Below are 16,464 nucleotides of genomic sequence, written 5' to 3'. Positions count from 1 at the left end.
TAAACCCAGTCAGCCTACTGTGGTGTTACAGTGAAATATAACAATAATGGTTCTAAGGAAATCAACCAACCCGTATCTGGAAGCCACTCGGATGCTAATCCAAATACCTGAGCTGGTGTCACTGTCAAACGCAGCATTTCTATGAGCTCAACACACAAACTGTCTGTGTGCAGTTTGTCGCACACTGTGTTGCTAGCTAAAGATACAGCTGCTGTATTTCACTATTTAAAGGTTGCATGAAAATCCTCAGCAGGTTAGTGTAGCATGAACAGGTTAGTTTGCTGTACTGTGATGGATTCAAAGAAAGGAACAGTGTGTGACTGGTGCACAGTGGTCGTCTAGAATAAAGTTAATATAAACAGCGTACTGTCAGTGTTGCCAGGACAACTCATGAAACATCTGCTGACATCTGGTTGAATTCAGCTGTGTACAGTGTTGGTCAAGTTACTTGAAAAAGTAATTAGTAACCAATTACTGATTACTTCTCCAAAAAAATAATCCCTTTACTTACTGATTACTTATTTTCAAAAGTAATTCGATACTTAGTTACTTTTTTAACCCTGTGGTTGTGTGCACCCCCACCGCCTTACTTAATGTTTCGGTCACATTTGACCAGTTAGTTTTTAAAACATGACACATAACCTGAATAGTAATAAAGCAATAGACCTTTCAGCCCAATTCTATTTTTTCTGCATAATCCATCATATAAAATTGAATCAAATGAAAAAATCTCTTTTTAAAACTTGTTTTATTAGTTTTAATCTTTTACCTTCATGCGCATTGCATCAAGCAAAAATTAAATTATATGCAACAGTCTCTCACAAAAAGAAATTTGTTTAACATTTAAACCTATTTTCTGCATATTCCAGCATATGAAATAAAATAATGTTTTGTGTTTACACTCTCTTTCAAATAGATGCAAGTAAAACACAGCAAAAAAATAAATAAAATCAAAGTCTCAGTGGCACCAAGTCCCGTTGCTCTTTTTCACCTGTTTAGCAGGAGTGGGGCGGGTGGAGGTCTGCCCGGTCATGTCAGTGGGGGGATCCGGGGGGGGTTTCTCTGTGAATTTCACATTCCCGTGGCAGCGTGCTAGGTACTTGCTCAGATTTGCAGTTTAATTTTTCACGGTAAAAAGAAGTTTTCTTCCCATGCAGAGTGTACAGCATACATTAATGTTTTTGTCACTTTTTACAGAATCAAACTCAAAGTAATGTCAGCACTTCCAAGCTTTAAACCCTGCATGGTCATACTCGCTCCTGCTCTCCATATTATCCATTGTTGATCTGCACACATCTGTTACCACGAACGTTGCATGTGTTTACGTCATTGTCACGAGACCCTTTCACAAACAAAATCACGGTTTAGTAACGCAGAAATGCAGTGTGCTTACGGGAAAGTAATTATTTTTGCAATAGTAATCCCTTACTTTACTTTGAAAAAAGTAATCGGATTACAGTAACGTGTTTATTGTAACACGTTGTGTACATCCACAAAGAGCAGCAGGTCTGCTACTCACAGCCTGTACAATAAGACAATCTACTGGAGCGCTCAATAGAAATTACTGAGCTGTGATTCTTTGCCCCACACTGAGCCATTTCAACTAATTTTAGGGTTCCCCCATCTGCTGAATCCACTTTAATCTCTTCCCTACTCATTTCCTGCTTAGAGGCAAAGTCACCCTCTACAATGTAGGTAACAGAAAATAGAGCTCTTCTAATATTATTGTTACATTAATAAAGCACAAGGTTCAGTTAGCTTTGCATAAAAACAGCTGGTAGAAATGTCCTCCAAAGAGCTACTTTTTACTTTCTTACTTAGAGTACATTTCAGAGCCTGTACTTTTTTTTTTAACTTTTACTTGAGTAAAGAAGTTGAATCAGTACTTCAACTTTTACTGGAGTATTTTTCAACACTAGTATCAGTACTTAGGTACAGAATGTCTGTTCTTTTGCCACCTCTGGTTAAGAGACTACTATTCGCACATATAATTTTATTAATGCATAAAATATACAAATAAGCATTATAAAGTGCTACAGATTAAATAAAGTCTATAGAAAAAAATTTTAATAGAAAATGACTGGATAAAACATCATTAGTTTTTGGTTGGCATGACACTGTCAACAGGATCAGAAGGAAAGAACACAGGCCTTGCATGGAAACACCTTCCACTGTTAGTTTTGCTTTCACACTTGGATAATGCATGACACTAAAAAAACAAAAAAGATTATATTTACCTATAACAGACACACAGCCCAGTGGGGCTATGAGAGATGCTGGAGCAAAGCCATAGGCAGCAAAGTTTCCCAGTTCCCCAACACCCATGAGAACCACTCCGCACCACCATGTGGCGGATGTGTAGTAGGGTTTGGATCCACGCTGTGCCTGACGTACATGGGCATATTTCTGTCAGGAAGAGAGGGAACGGGAGCCAGAGGAGCCAGGGGAACAGTCAGATAAAGTGGGCCCAACAGAGCTGTACAAACTACAGCAACACAACACAGACAATAACTTCACCGCACTGTGCAAATCCTAAAAAAGTAGGTGCAACTTAACATATTAATCAATCAATTTAATATAGCATTACACCGACTGTCACACAACTCTAAACGCAGCATCACACTCTCTGCTGATTACCATTTCATCTCAGAAGAGACATGACACCAATTAAGAAGCTGTATGATCCCAACACAAGTCTACAGTATACCTCATAATCATTAACAATTCTATTTCTGGAAGCTTATACTGGCTTCTAAGTAAGGGTTATCAACCTCTTTTAGCACTTTTTCACATCTACTTGAAGCTGTCACGGCATCCAAGTTTGCTCTGCATGCTGCTGCCATGCAGACTTTATTTCATATTATCAGTTCCCCAGAAAAAAAGATCACTTTAGACAAATAATGTTTTTAGATGAATCTTCTCAGACTGGTAAATGTTAGCGCTTGTAGGCTTACATTACATTTAATCAATGAAGTCCTTATTTTTTAACATTGTGATGCTCAGAAAATGGTAAAACTTCACCTGAATTAGAGCTATCAACCTAAGGGCAGCTTATTAATACCCTACTCAGGTCCAGACTGTGCAGAAAATGTGTTGTTTGAATACTTAATTGCACTATATTAAAACTGAATTGCAATATTTTAACACCCACTTCTATTCGTTTTAATTCAAACAGGCTTTTCTGTCATGAAATGCAGTCATTTCTAATGCACACTGCCTGCTGTGAACATCACACAGCCACAGTGCCCGAGGGTACACGCACTAAAATCCTGATGAGCACACAGAGTTTGCTAAAGAGAGCAAACCATGAGGAGAAAGACAGTCTAGAAATACTTTACAGGCGCTAAACGCCTACTGTGCTGAGTGTCTGTCACACAGCTGGATTCCAGTGTTTCCTACCTGTATGTTGAGCGAGATGCTGATGAGGACATTCCCACATATGGAGATGATGATTCCCAGGAGATATGTCTGTGGAAACAAACAGTAAACAGACAGAGGATTAGGTGACGCTCTAGTTGTCACACGACTCCAAACACCCCATAATACTTCTCGCAAGTCTTCCCTCCAGCTGTCGCATCTGTCATTTCCATGACAACCACAGAGAGCATTGCTCCATTGGTGTTGTGTTCAAAGGCACAACTGCGTGTGTAGATATTGTTTGTACTCCTGTGGAACAGAGGCTTTTAAGGCTTCGTAACACCGAAATCTGTATTGTCACACGTAGTAAAAAAACAAAACAAAAACAGCAAACAGACATTTCACACAAATATGTCAAAAAATGAAAACAATCCAAGTTCTCACACAATATCTGACACCTCATTAAGATCTGGATGTAGGCTGGTGCACACCTTCAGACAAATAAACGCACAAAGTTCTGGGAATATCACACTCAAGCTGACAAAGGCAAAAATGGAGATTCTCAACTATAACTATCATGTTTACCATCTTTAGTGTTTGCATACCAACATACTCACAGTAACACTTTCCCAGGATTCATTTCATATTGTAAATACTGCAATTAGGACTTTCTGACTTGCAAATAGCATCCACATCAAGAAACTAGCATTTTAGCAAAAGCTGCAATTTATCCTGAACAATAAGGAAAAGTGGATGTCTCACTGTACACCATAAATACAATAATTTCAAACTATGCAGGGCTTTTTGGGTAACTAAATACAAAGATTTTGAGACATCCAAAGTAAAACTGCTATATAAAACAGCCAAATTCAATTTTAGTGCAACCTTAATTAAAACAAAAAAAGTATCATCAGATGTTTGTAGCAAATTTTCCTCAGAGTAGGTGTATAAGTGATGGAGGGAGAAACGAGATACATTCACTTAAAGTGCTGGAACAGTATACTTGGCTGTTTTGTCCCTGATATATCCCAGGAAAATGACTGCCAAAAGAAAATTGAATTCTGGGCTGTGGGTGGACAAAGTTTATAAAGGAACGATAGCACAGAGTGGGGGTGGAATGTGAAGGATAAAACCTAAAGAAGAGAACTCAATCACTCTTGAAGAAGTAAAAGAAAGTGCAGCCAAGCATTTATCCCTTGAAATTGCTTTAAGGAAGAGAGGTGGAGGATGGACAAGGAGAAGGTGGATGGTGATGGGAGTTAAAACAACAGGATGAGAAACAACAGTGAGGTGGAGAATAAGAGGGAAATTTAATCACATGCAGCAACAATAGATTAAAAAAAAGGAAATAAGTATTAATGTTCAGGTTCAGTGGTCCATTCTGTCTGATAAGACAGACAGTGGGTTATTGTCAGTATTATCCATGTGATGTTGTTGACAATAAGATAACACCGCCGTGGTCAAAGGACACGGGAGTGAATGGAGTGTAAATTAATTCCTCTGGTCTCCAAACACAGCTCCAAAAACAGCTGCTCACTACCGCACGATCCAGAGGTCGCCTATTGTCCATCAGTGCGCATCATTAGAAATCCTCAGTGACAATATGAAGCATCTCTTTGCCAGACTGAGAGGGAATAGCTGTGATGATTTAAGCATAAGTCGCAATTCATCGTGCAAACAATGGAAATATCAGCAATCCTCTACTCTTACTGCCAGGCTCAGAGAATACACGGAAGCGTACACAGGAGCACCACATGAAAACATGAGAGTAAACATCCACGAAATACAGGTTAAAATGATGTTTTCCTTACCTGCCTTAGTGTGCTACCTATCCAGTTCAAAACCAAAAAATAAAAAATCCTATAAAAACATAAAGTGGTGCGTTAAGGTCGACGGGATATCATATACAGTGGGGCAAAAAAGTATTTAGTCAGCCACCGATTGTGCAAGTTCCCCACTTAAAATGATGACAGAGGTCAGTAATTTGCACCAGAGGTACACTTCAACTGTGAGAGACAGAATGTGAAAAAAAAATCCATGAATCCACATGGTAGGATTTGTAAAGAATTTATTCGTAAATCAGGGTGGAAAATAAGTATTTGGTCACCTCAAACAAGGAAAATCTCTGGCTCTCACAGACCTGTAACGTCTTCTGTAAGAAGCTTTTCTGTCCCCCACTCGTTACCTGTATGAATGGCACCTGTTTGAACTCATCATCTGTATAAAAGACACCTGTCCACAGCCTCAAACAGTCAGACTCCAAACTCCGCCATGGCCAAGACCAAAGAGCTTTCGAAGGACACCAGGAAAAGTATTGTAGACCTGCACCAGACTGGGAAGAGTGAATCTACAATAGGCAAGCAGCTTGGTGTGAAAAAATCAACTGTGGGAGCAATCATCAGAAAATGGAAGACATACAAGACCACTGATAATCTCCCTCGATCTGGGGCTCCACGCAAGATCTCATCCCGTGGGGTCAAAATGATCATGAGAACGGTGAGCAAAGATCCCAGAACCACACGGGGGGACCTGGTGAATGACCTGCAGAGAGCTGGGACCAAAGTAACAAAGGTCACCATCAGTAACACACTACAACGGCAGGGAATCAAATCCCGCAGTGCCAGACGTGTTCCGCTGCTGAAGCCAGTGCATGTCCAGGCCCGTCTGAAGTTTGCCAGAGAGCACATGGATGATACAGCAGAGGATTGGGAGAATGTCATGTGGTCAGATGAAACCAAAGTAGAACTTTTTGGTATAAACTCAACTCGTCGTGTTTGGAGGAAGAAGAATACTGAGTTGCATCCCAAAAACACCATACCTACTGTGAAGCATGGGGGTGGAAACATCATGCTATGGGGCTGTTTTTCTGCCAAGGGGACAGGACGACTGATCCGTGTTAAGGACAGAATGAATGGGGCCATGTATCGTGAGATTTTGAGCCAAAACCTCTTTCCATCAGTGAGAACTTTGAAGATGAAACGAGGCTGGGTCTTCCAACATGACAATGATCCAAAACACACCGCCCGGGCAACAAAGGAGTGGCTCCGTAAGAAGCATTTGAAAGTCCTGGAGTGGCCTAGCCAGTCTCCAGACCTCAACCCCATAGAAAATCTGTGGCGGGAGTTGAAAGTCCGTGTTGCTCGGCGACAGCCCCAAAACATCACTGCTCTCGAGAAGATCTGCATGGAGGAATGGGCCAAAATACCAGCTACTGTGTGTGCAAACCTGGTAAAGACCGATAGTAAACATTTGACCTCTGTTATTGCCAACAAAGGTTATGTTACAAAGTATTGAGTTGTATTTTTGTTATTGACCAAATACTTATTTTCCACCCTGATTTACGAATAAATTCTTTACAAATCCTACCATGTGGATTCATGGATTTTTTTTTCACATTCTGTCTCTCACAGTTGAAGTGTACCTCTGGTGCAAATTACTGACCTCTGTCATCATTTTAGGTGGGGGAACTTGCACAATCGGTGGCTGACTAAATACTTTTTTGCCCCACTGTATAATATGACTCCAGCACAATTATGAGTCATACACTTTCATGTTTGTTTAGCAATAAAGGCCGAGGTTATAAGAAACACTGTATTCTAGCAAAGACAATAAAATGCTGCTTGTTTGCAGTTTTAATGTGGAGCATGAATTTATACTGCATCTTTTAGGCCAAAGCGCTCCTTTGCTCTGTTGTCAGAAAAGCTGCTCACTGTGGTTTAGTTTTATCTGTGTGCACAACAAATAACCTAAACTACCGTCACTTCTTCTAAGATTTAACTCGAGCCTGCTGCAGACCTGAAATAGGTTCATTAAGTTTAATATTTGAACAAGATAATAGAGCTCAGATCCTTTTATTAATCACTAACTTTCAAATATTTAGTGACGGTGTAATGACATCCTCGAATCATGCTTCATAACAAAATCAGATAAACATAACTAACTGAGACTGAATGCACTCACACAACAACAGCAGCTGCTCTGAGGAGAGCATCCTTTTTAGTGTAATTTATATATTTAAAGACTAATGGAGACTGACTGTGATTTTACTTATGATCAAATGAATTAGGCACAAAAATAAATTTAAAAAACTGTTTCTCGCTCCATGGAATTCACTGGCGGACTTCATTTCTCTATTAATGGTGTCCGACTCACCAGAAAACTGTCAGGAATGTCTGACTAAATTGCTTCATGCACATCACTTATCGGTAATCATTCACATATACTGACTATTTGTATAACAGTGTGGACGTGTAAACAACACCGCAGAGCACATTACAGATAATAATGACACCAGGAACAGTAGAGCAACACAGATATTTCCACAATCATCCTGACAACCCCTCTGCCCATCTAATGAACCATTAGCCACTCCTACTCCCAGTGAACTGCATCATGATGCGTGTCTTGGATACACATGTGGCGACAAGCTCACACACCTGATTTCCTTGCGGTTCAGCTGTCCTTGCCCTTGACACAGCAGTCAGGTTCAGTACAACTCACAGCTGCAAACCCTAGTTAAATACACTAGTCAGAGCAAGTAAGAAAGCAACGCAAAGTCCCACTGAGAGGTTTTGGAGGGCAAATTAACTATTTAAATTGGTAAAGGCGCCTGAAGAAAACCCAGAGGATTGATACTGCAATGTTACCCTAAAGCGACACTGATGTCTGAATAAAATGTCAAGTGAATCCATATAAAGTCTATAATAAATCCATATTGATGAGACTGGTCAATTACAACATGGGTCCCTTTGAAAACTCTGATCAGCTGTTAGTCTACAAGGAAAAGACAAAAGTGTGTTCCTTGCTTTTAAGCACCAGAGTAGATATGAAGCTATAAGAAAACCTACAGCCAACTTTCAATTAGTTTTGATTTATCTGCTCATGGCACTCCTAATTCCATCCAGCAGCTCACTATAAAGTAAAACTACTACTTTTTATTGCATAACTCAGCATATCAGCTCCTCGCCAGCTTGATAAGAAATTGAAGTCTAGGGGACTTATGGGTAATTTTTCATTCAAAACCACCACATTACAGTCCAGTTTTTCTCTCGCGTCTCTCTTCCAAGCCCATCTTCTCTTCACCCTCTCTCTCCCTTTTCACTTTGGCACCAAGCTGGATGAGATCACTCACCTGAAACCTACAGCGAGGACGCTAGTGCTAAACCGGATTTAGTTCATGTGTGTTTTCCTACACTTGCACGATGATTGCAGAGTAGGAGAGGTAAACAGGATTTGGGAGGAGGAGGGGAGGAGATGGGCGGCTTGCTGATGGGTTTCCTAGGGGACTGATAGGTAAAAAGCCTGAACTTGTGTGTGTGGGTGTGAAGTGATAGACGGCGTCCTCTAATGATATGGCATACAGACTGACGGGGAGAGTGGACTGTGACTCCCGACTGTACGGAAGAAGAATATGACCCTAGTAATTTATGATCAGACACCTATCAGGCAGCTGTGGTCTGTACACTAAACCAAGATCAATAACCTTGTCAAGCTCTGCAGGAGAGAGTGTGAGTGGCTCCCTGCCGCTGCTGTTACTGAGCCCATGGGGAAGCTGCAGGTTAATGCTGAGAGAAGCCGGGGGCAGAACAGGGTGTTTAACTTTGCGTGGGTGCGTGTGTGTGTGCGTGCGTGAGAAACAGTGTGTTAAGAATACGTGGTGGTGGATGTGCAGCCTGAGGACAGTTCATTCCACAGACTTCACACAGGAGATAGCAATTTGAAATGTGAGGAAGGATTCATCTTAACTTCTATTGGATTCATTCACTTCATATTAAGCTGACCAGCAAGTGTTTTCAGCCTTATTATAATAAATCATTCCTCTCGTTTGTTGGTGTAAAGTTGGAGGGTGTGCATTTGCGGTACAGGTGGTCACTGCGGGAATCAAGGCCAAGACTCAAGGCTGCAGGAGCCTAACGCTCTTCCCACCGAGGGAGACAAATTCATGCGAGAGTGTGAGAGAAGAGAAGCAGGAGAGCAAGTGAGAAAGGGAGGGGGGGTTAAAAGGGAGAGACTTTTCCTGTCAGAGGAAGAGCAAACAAAGCTGCTGGATCAGGCGAGGCTGGTATACTGGGAGCGTCTTTTGTTGGCTGACTTGCTTAGCAAACATTACACACTTTAAGGAAAGTGACACACTTCACACCACAGCACCGTTTAAACTGCTGCACATTCTTCATCTTACTTTATTTTAATATAAGGACAGTTAACGCGTAAAGAAGTAGAAATAATCACTTATATTTACTCAACTACATTATTTAAAATATCTGAATTTAGTTGAGCCTGTCCATTTTGTGCTCTGCTTATACTGTATTACATCCATATCCAAGTGCATTAAGAAGAGATATTTGCACATAAATATGCAGAATTTGTAGGCAAGGAACAGTTTTTGATACTGGAGGCTTTTGGTTTCTGTTTTTGTCCAGGCAGTACTGATTTATCACGTTTGAGCAGTTTAAACATTTAATGTAGAGGGAAAATAAGAGGAAAAACATCTGAAAAACAGCCATATAGGAAGTGCTGGCTATCATCTGGTTTCAGCCATTTAGCTTTTTAAAACATATCCTAACAGTGGGTGCATAAAATGTGAATTATTTGCCCAAATCTCTTCTGGAAGAGCTGAAATCTTGGCTGATGGGTTCCCATGTTGGTAATGATGTTTATCAGCAGGGTAATAGTAATATCAGCTGCTTAATTATACTGGCCAGAGTTTTATTAACAGTGCCTCTGAGCAGAGTATTTTTGTACTGTCCATATATTAAGTGGGCTACTCTCAAGGAATTCTAGGATATGGTTGTGAGGTTTTCATCACTGAATGATTATAATAGCAGTAAGACTGTCTTTGTGATTTTATCAGTATAAAAGAGCAATTAAACATTTTGGTATTTTTATTTTCACTTAAGTAAAGGATCTATATACGCCTCCTTCCACTGCATCTATGTTTGGACAATAGCAGGTATCCAGAAGTTCTTGTCTTTCCCGTCCTCTGTAATTACAGGTTGTTTGAGGCCATCCAAAATAGAAATCTGCTTTTACTGCGGTCTTATTTTAGCTTCCTCAAAATGTAATTTGTTTGTTACAGTCAAGGAATTCGATTGTACATCATTTCAGAGCAAATGATTCTGAAGACCTGACAACTTAACTGGCAAGCAACACAATAATGCAGCCCCTGAGCAGCATGTTTAGTTTTTAATGTTGCTGCCAGATTTAACAAGAAGTGCTACGATTATTGTGAGGGCTGGATTCAATAAGCTGATACTGATACTGGCTGTGAGAAAGGCAAAGCATCAAATAAAGATTCTTGTGCTTTTAAAAGTCACAATGACACAAACTCAAGAAGGATTCCCACTGCAGCAGTCCAGCAATATCGTGAATATCGCTATCAGCAAAAGGAAAAGTGGGCTCTAACTCTGTGCGTGAGAACATTCATCATCGAGACACAATGAGGGAATTTACCACCAATTGTGGGCCGTGTGTTGTATAAACTCCATTACTTAAATGTCAGAGATAAGACAGCCTGAGCTTCTTTTGCTCAGGAACGTTTCATAAGCACAGAGCAAACTCCAATTAGTGGATTAGACCAGAACCCGGAAACTACATGTGACTGTTCTGAGTAAAATAATTTAAATCTGAATGGATCTGAAGGCTGATGAAGGGCCTGATAGCACTGATCCTCCTCCTCCTCCTCACTAGGACACTGACCAACAATGAGAAAGACCGACAGACGTACAGACAGCACGGTCCTTTGTGTCCACTGACAATAGGGATCTGTCCCTCACTGGGATGGGCTGATCTCTGGATGCAGCCCTTCAGTTTCTGCTCCGGGTGAGTGGTGGGTACAGAAGAAACATGGATACCAGTAGTAGAAAGAAAACAGACATTTTAATACCATTATCAAAATGTATTTGTGGATTGCGTCACATTTAACCTTAAACCGTATGTTTACTGAGTAAAGGCTCTGATCAGGATCTAGAGCCAGGATAAATAACACAGCTGGCTATAGATCTCTGCAAGTAATAGTGCTGAGAAGAGGTCCAGGAATTAGATCTTTAAAATGTATTCTTTTTTATTATTTGAGGGAGAAAATGTGTAAGTCCTATCTGTTAAAATCTAATCTCTTGTATACTGGACACTAATTTTGGGTTTACTGTTGCGCTGTGCTATCTGCTGTCAGCAGATTCTGTACAGGTCTCCCATCACCCACCTCGTTTACCTCCAATAGAAATTGGCAGTATTTAGTTCAGCAGCACATGCATTCTGCAATTTTCAAAGATAAAATACAGTTGTCGAGTTTGAATAAGCTTAAAGTGAACAGCTTTGTCCATAGACTGAATCAGCCTGGAAGCTCCGCTGCCCGCTATTCCCCACACTAACTGCAATAAGGCAAAAACTGGTAAAGAAATTCTTAGGAAATATTACCCATCCTCTGTTACCTAACGTAACGGATCACATCACTGGAAGTAGCTATCTTTCAAAGATACTGGGACTAAGTCTCACTTGTGAAGTATAACCAAGATGACAAATCATCATCATTTTTTTCAGCAGCATTTTTTCACTTCTAAAACGCTGTCAAAGTGTGACACAGACAGATATTGTCCCCATCCTGAGATGCTCTGTGGGATGGTGGGTAGCCATGGACAGAGGGGGAGCTGGGACCATTAGCCAGCTGTTCAGGACTCTTACAGTAGATCTATTCTCTCACAACCCACCAATGGGTCATTACTCATTACTCACGCCTCTCAGTCCTCCTCTGCTACTCTTTCTCTCTCTGGCCCCCAGTGGTAATGTCACACTTAGGAAACATGGCGAAACACAGTGACAGGGGAAAATGAGGGTGAGAGGAATGTGTGGTTACATAAGAGTGGGAGGAAAGAGGACTGGCATAACATAACAGGACGTTTGCACACACACATTCAAGGAAACTGCTTTTTATTATCACACACAAACAGAAGTGCACGCAGTCTGCATACTCTGTTTAATGGACAGATTAATCGAACCCACTTGACAAAGTTCAAAAGTTCAAAAGAAAGAGAGAGCCTTTCAACGCAATGATTTAGTCATGATTGCTTTAAAAAATAGTTGTGACAGGTGCCAGCACCAATAGATCTCTGCCCTGTCTAGATTCCTCATCCACACTGAGTGCTCATTACCTAAAGAGCTTTAGAGGCTGAGGTTATACTTTGACTTTCAAGATTATTTTTTAGGCACTAACTAAATCTTCTCTCGGATATTGGAGTGCAAATTTCTGCTCTAAATGGAGTTTAAAAAGTGAAGTTTCTGAAAATTAAAAAAGTTTTGCTCTCATCTCCGCAGCTGCAGCTGGAACAGGCTCAATATCATTTATATTACAAGCGGGCAAAAATATAACTACGGTGCACAGAATATGGCTAAAAAAAGAAATGGTTTTCTTTTAAATTTACGACGCATTCTGTGTTTTTAGGTTTTTGTTAAATTAGAACAAGTTACCTGTAAGTTTGTCACTTATACATCTTATGAAAGTTTTTTTTTAAATATTAGTTTTTAATCTCACCTTGCCAAAACGTTTCAAAGTTAAACAAACTCACCTGAAGCGGATTTTCCAGGACCTCTGCGCGGTGAGCCAGGGCCGGGGTCAAGGAAGGAAACACATGAGAAGAACTTGAATTCGCCATTTTTTCCATATCACGTAAAAAGGAAACACTTGTTTGTCGCGATTCCTTCCTTCTTCACATGTCTGGCGTTACATCTCACTTTCACCTCATCCCGTCCCAGGCATCCCACACGTCCTTGTCGCTTCAGTGGAAACTCGGAGGGTAAAAGTTCTTCATTGTTGAGGACAGGAATCAGGAGTTGGTGATGGCTTCAGGTACGATCGGGAAAATAGAATTTTAAATTAACAAAGTCATAGAAAAAAGCAAACAAACATGTGCATCTTTTTTATGTTTTACTTGTGCTCATCACTTCTGTGACGATGGGATTGGAAGCAGCAAGACAAACAGCAGATTGTTTGTTTCGAGCCCCGCTGCGTTCATGTTCATTGGCAGTTAGACGCTCTGATGTACGACATAACTGTGGACTTGAAGTAGGCATCAGGAAAGCCGCAGTTATCGTCGCGCACACAAAGCAGCGCACTGACCACAGATACTGGGACACATTCACTTTGATGCGAGACTGAGCGTCATTATCGATCAGATGGCTTAGAATGGAAGTAAACAGAATCCAACTGATTGTAAAGTTAGAGATTTCGCTTGTTTTTGTTTCAGGCTAGACTGAAATGGCCCCATGACCTGAAGATTTATAGTGTTTGGGTTTAAATGAAAAGTGAATTTAACTTTCTGCTTGGCAGTAGTATTGAACCCACTGGATCGGGACTTGCCATGCGCAAGCTTCTAGTTAAAGGATAGAAGTTTGACGAAGACAAACACCAAGCCGCTGTCCTGTTTGGTTTAGTGCGTCGAAATGTGTATTAAGATGGGGTACAAGTTGAAATACTAATTCTCCTGAAATCCAAACAAGTTGGCATGTCAGCGCTCCAGTTTTTGTTAAACATGTTGCCACCTGCTGGCCACACAGAGAGAGAGAGTGGCAGTTTTGCAGATGGTTCGACAGCGCATCTGATTAGAGCCACATGATGTCCCTCTTCTAATTAGGCTGGTAATGTTCTCACCTACAGACAACAGGTGTGTCATTGTGCCTGAATTTGCAATCTCTTCCTATTCGCTCTTCATCACCCCTTTGGAAACCTCATCAGCAGCTGAAAGAAAGACCAAATAAATAAATAAGAATCATCATAACAAATGGGCATGCAGACAAGTCCGGCTACATCAGTAGGACCGCATCTAATCTCTATTCAGTCTGGGTCCAGCTGTGAGTAGCTCCACATCCCAGTCAAAGGGTTGAACTGAGATACATCGCTGTGTCGTCTTTTGTGGCATCTTTCTGATCCGCGTCTGTGAAGAGAAGAGTGTTTGTCTCTGCACAAACAAAATTAGCTTGTGCAGATGGGGCTGCTGCCTTCTTTTGAGTATGAGCAGTCTGTCTTGACACATATACATGCTTTTCATGATCAGAGGGAACTATGATATTTATAGCTGCAAAAACGTCTTTAAAATGGACTGAATATGCTGTTTCTCTTTCATCCCTGTCATTTACAGACACTATTAAAATAATGGATTCTCATATTGAACATAATCTACTTAAGATTGCTCTTTTCCAGACATGGTTTTCTCACTGTGTGATGTCAGTGAGACCGGGTATCCTTAATATGGTCACCTATGGTCACATTTAAAACTCTCAGGTTGACCTCATATATTGATTGGCACATTGCTAACATCAGACACAATTAGTGACAAATTACTGCAGTTTGCATCTTGATATCCAGTACTGGACACTTGCATTGAGAGACAGATCTTACAAACAGTTATAAAATGTACAATTTAAAAACTCATTCTTGGTATCAATACACTTATAACTGATTTTTTTTTTTTTTAAAGGCAATTAAACAACTTAGAAGCTTTTTGTGCAAATCAGTTTCAATAAGATGTATTATAAAGTTATTCTGAAGTATTCTGGTTGTCAAGAAATAATAATGGTTTACACAGAAATAAGTGATACTAACACACCAACTATCTACTCCTCCTCACTTTGGTAATTTGTGGTGGCCGGTCAGATTCCCGAGCAGAGCCTGTGTAGTTTACTGGTAATGTTTATCATCAGTATAACACTGAGCAGCATTAGTAATGGACTCAAAGTAGATGAAAACATAGAAATACGAGAAGTCTCCACATCATTAAAGGGTTGAGGACAGTCAGTGTTTTAATGTGAAAGATGCGGTGGACCAGCTCCCATCTGACTAAACCCAGAACTACATAAAGGTGAAGCGCAGAAATAAACACTGGTATCTGTGCACTAAACACTCATTTCCTTGTGTGGGCAGACCTCTACCTTGTGCACAATATGTTATTGTTCCAATTACTATCATGTATCTGAGTCTGTATGTAGGTCAACATGCTGCAAGTGTTCCACATTATTCCATGTTAATGCTTGATACCTGAGCCAATTTGTGCTTGCCATGTTCAGCGTGTAGACTCCAGCCAGATGGACACAGGCTTAGTAATGTGTTTAATATGTTTTATGTATAGTTACTGGACTTCAACTTACACTCATACTCTCAGAGCTGGGAGCAGAAGAATAAGCGTCTCCGATTTCCATCTGTATTCATCCTGCTCCTTCTCTGTCTGCGCTCTGTCCGGAGTCAGCCAGCTCTCTCTGCCATAATAATCAAGAGCCGTTTGATGTGATTACTGTGGCGTGAAGTGGAAGACGATTGAAAGCACATTTTATTTCACATGTTGAAATAACATGACTAAATAGATTCTCCCTCTTTACTATTTCCATAAATCTCCTAGGACCCTGCTGGTTTATCCATCAGTGCTGGCAGAGATTTCGAGTGAGCTTTGAATGACAACCTTTGTCATGGATACAGGGCCGTGACATTTTCCCCAGTGGTTGCTGACCCCCCCCGCCCAGCGAGGCTTCAGATGACACACTGATGTTTTCAGTCATGTTCATTGGCAGTTAGACGCTCTGATGTACGACATAACTGTGGACTTGAAGTAGGCATCAGGAAAGCCGCAGTTATCGTCGCGCACACAAAGCAGCGCACTGACCACAGATACTGGGACACATTCACTTTGATGCGAGACTGAGCGTCATTATCGATCAGATGGCTTAGAATGGAAGTAAACAGAATCCAACTGATTGTAAAGTTAGAGATTTCGCTTGTTTTTGTTTCAGGCTAGACTGAAATGGCCCCATGACCTGAAGATTTATAGTGTTTGGGTTTAAATGAAAAGTGAATTTAACTTTCTGCTTGGCAGTAGTATTGAACCCACTGGATCGGGACTTGCCATGCGCAAGCTTCTAGTTAAAGGATAGAAGTTTGACGAAGACAAACACCAAGCCGCTGTCCTGTTTGGTTTAGTGCGTCGAAATGTGTATTAAGATGGGGTACAAGTTGAAATACTAATTCTCCTGAAATCCAAACAAGTTGGCATGTCAGCGCTCCAGTTTTTGTTAAACATGTTGCCACCTGCTGGCCACACAGAGAGAGAGAGTGGCAGTTTTGCAGATGGT

General features: G+C 40.8%; 1 protein-coding gene across 1 annotated transcript in view; it reads right to left on the bottom strand.

Moving 5' to 3' along the window:
* Positions 1-13,163, bottom strand: part of nipal2 (NIPA like domain containing 2) — a 28,077-nt gene extending 14,914 nt beyond the window's left edge. Inside the window, exons 1-3 of the mRNA XM_085422138.1 lie at positions 12,915-13,163; positions 3,400-3,468; positions 2,238-2,406 (exon numbers count right to left, since the gene is read on the bottom strand). Of these exons, the coding sequence (XP_085278264.1) occupies positions 2,238-2,406; positions 3,400-3,468; positions 12,915-13,010 (334 nt within the window). The 5' untranslated portion in view covers positions 13,011-13,163. The remainder of the gene's footprint in view (positions 1-2,237; positions 2,407-3,399; positions 3,469-12,914) is intronic.
* Positions 13,164-16,464: the final 3,301 nt, after the last annotated feature.

This window comes from Rhamphochromis longiceps, linkage group LG11 (genome assembly GCF_057381845.1).
Source record: "Rhamphochromis longiceps isolate RC_006_pf linkage group LG11, R_longiceps_female_GT1.1, whole genome shotgun sequence".
Classification (NCBI taxonomy): Eukaryota; Metazoa; Chordata; class Actinopteri; order Cichliformes; family Cichlidae; genus Rhamphochromis; species Rhamphochromis longiceps.
Note: the sequence above shows the minus strand (reverse complement) of the source record. Positions and strands in the feature narration are given on the sequence as shown.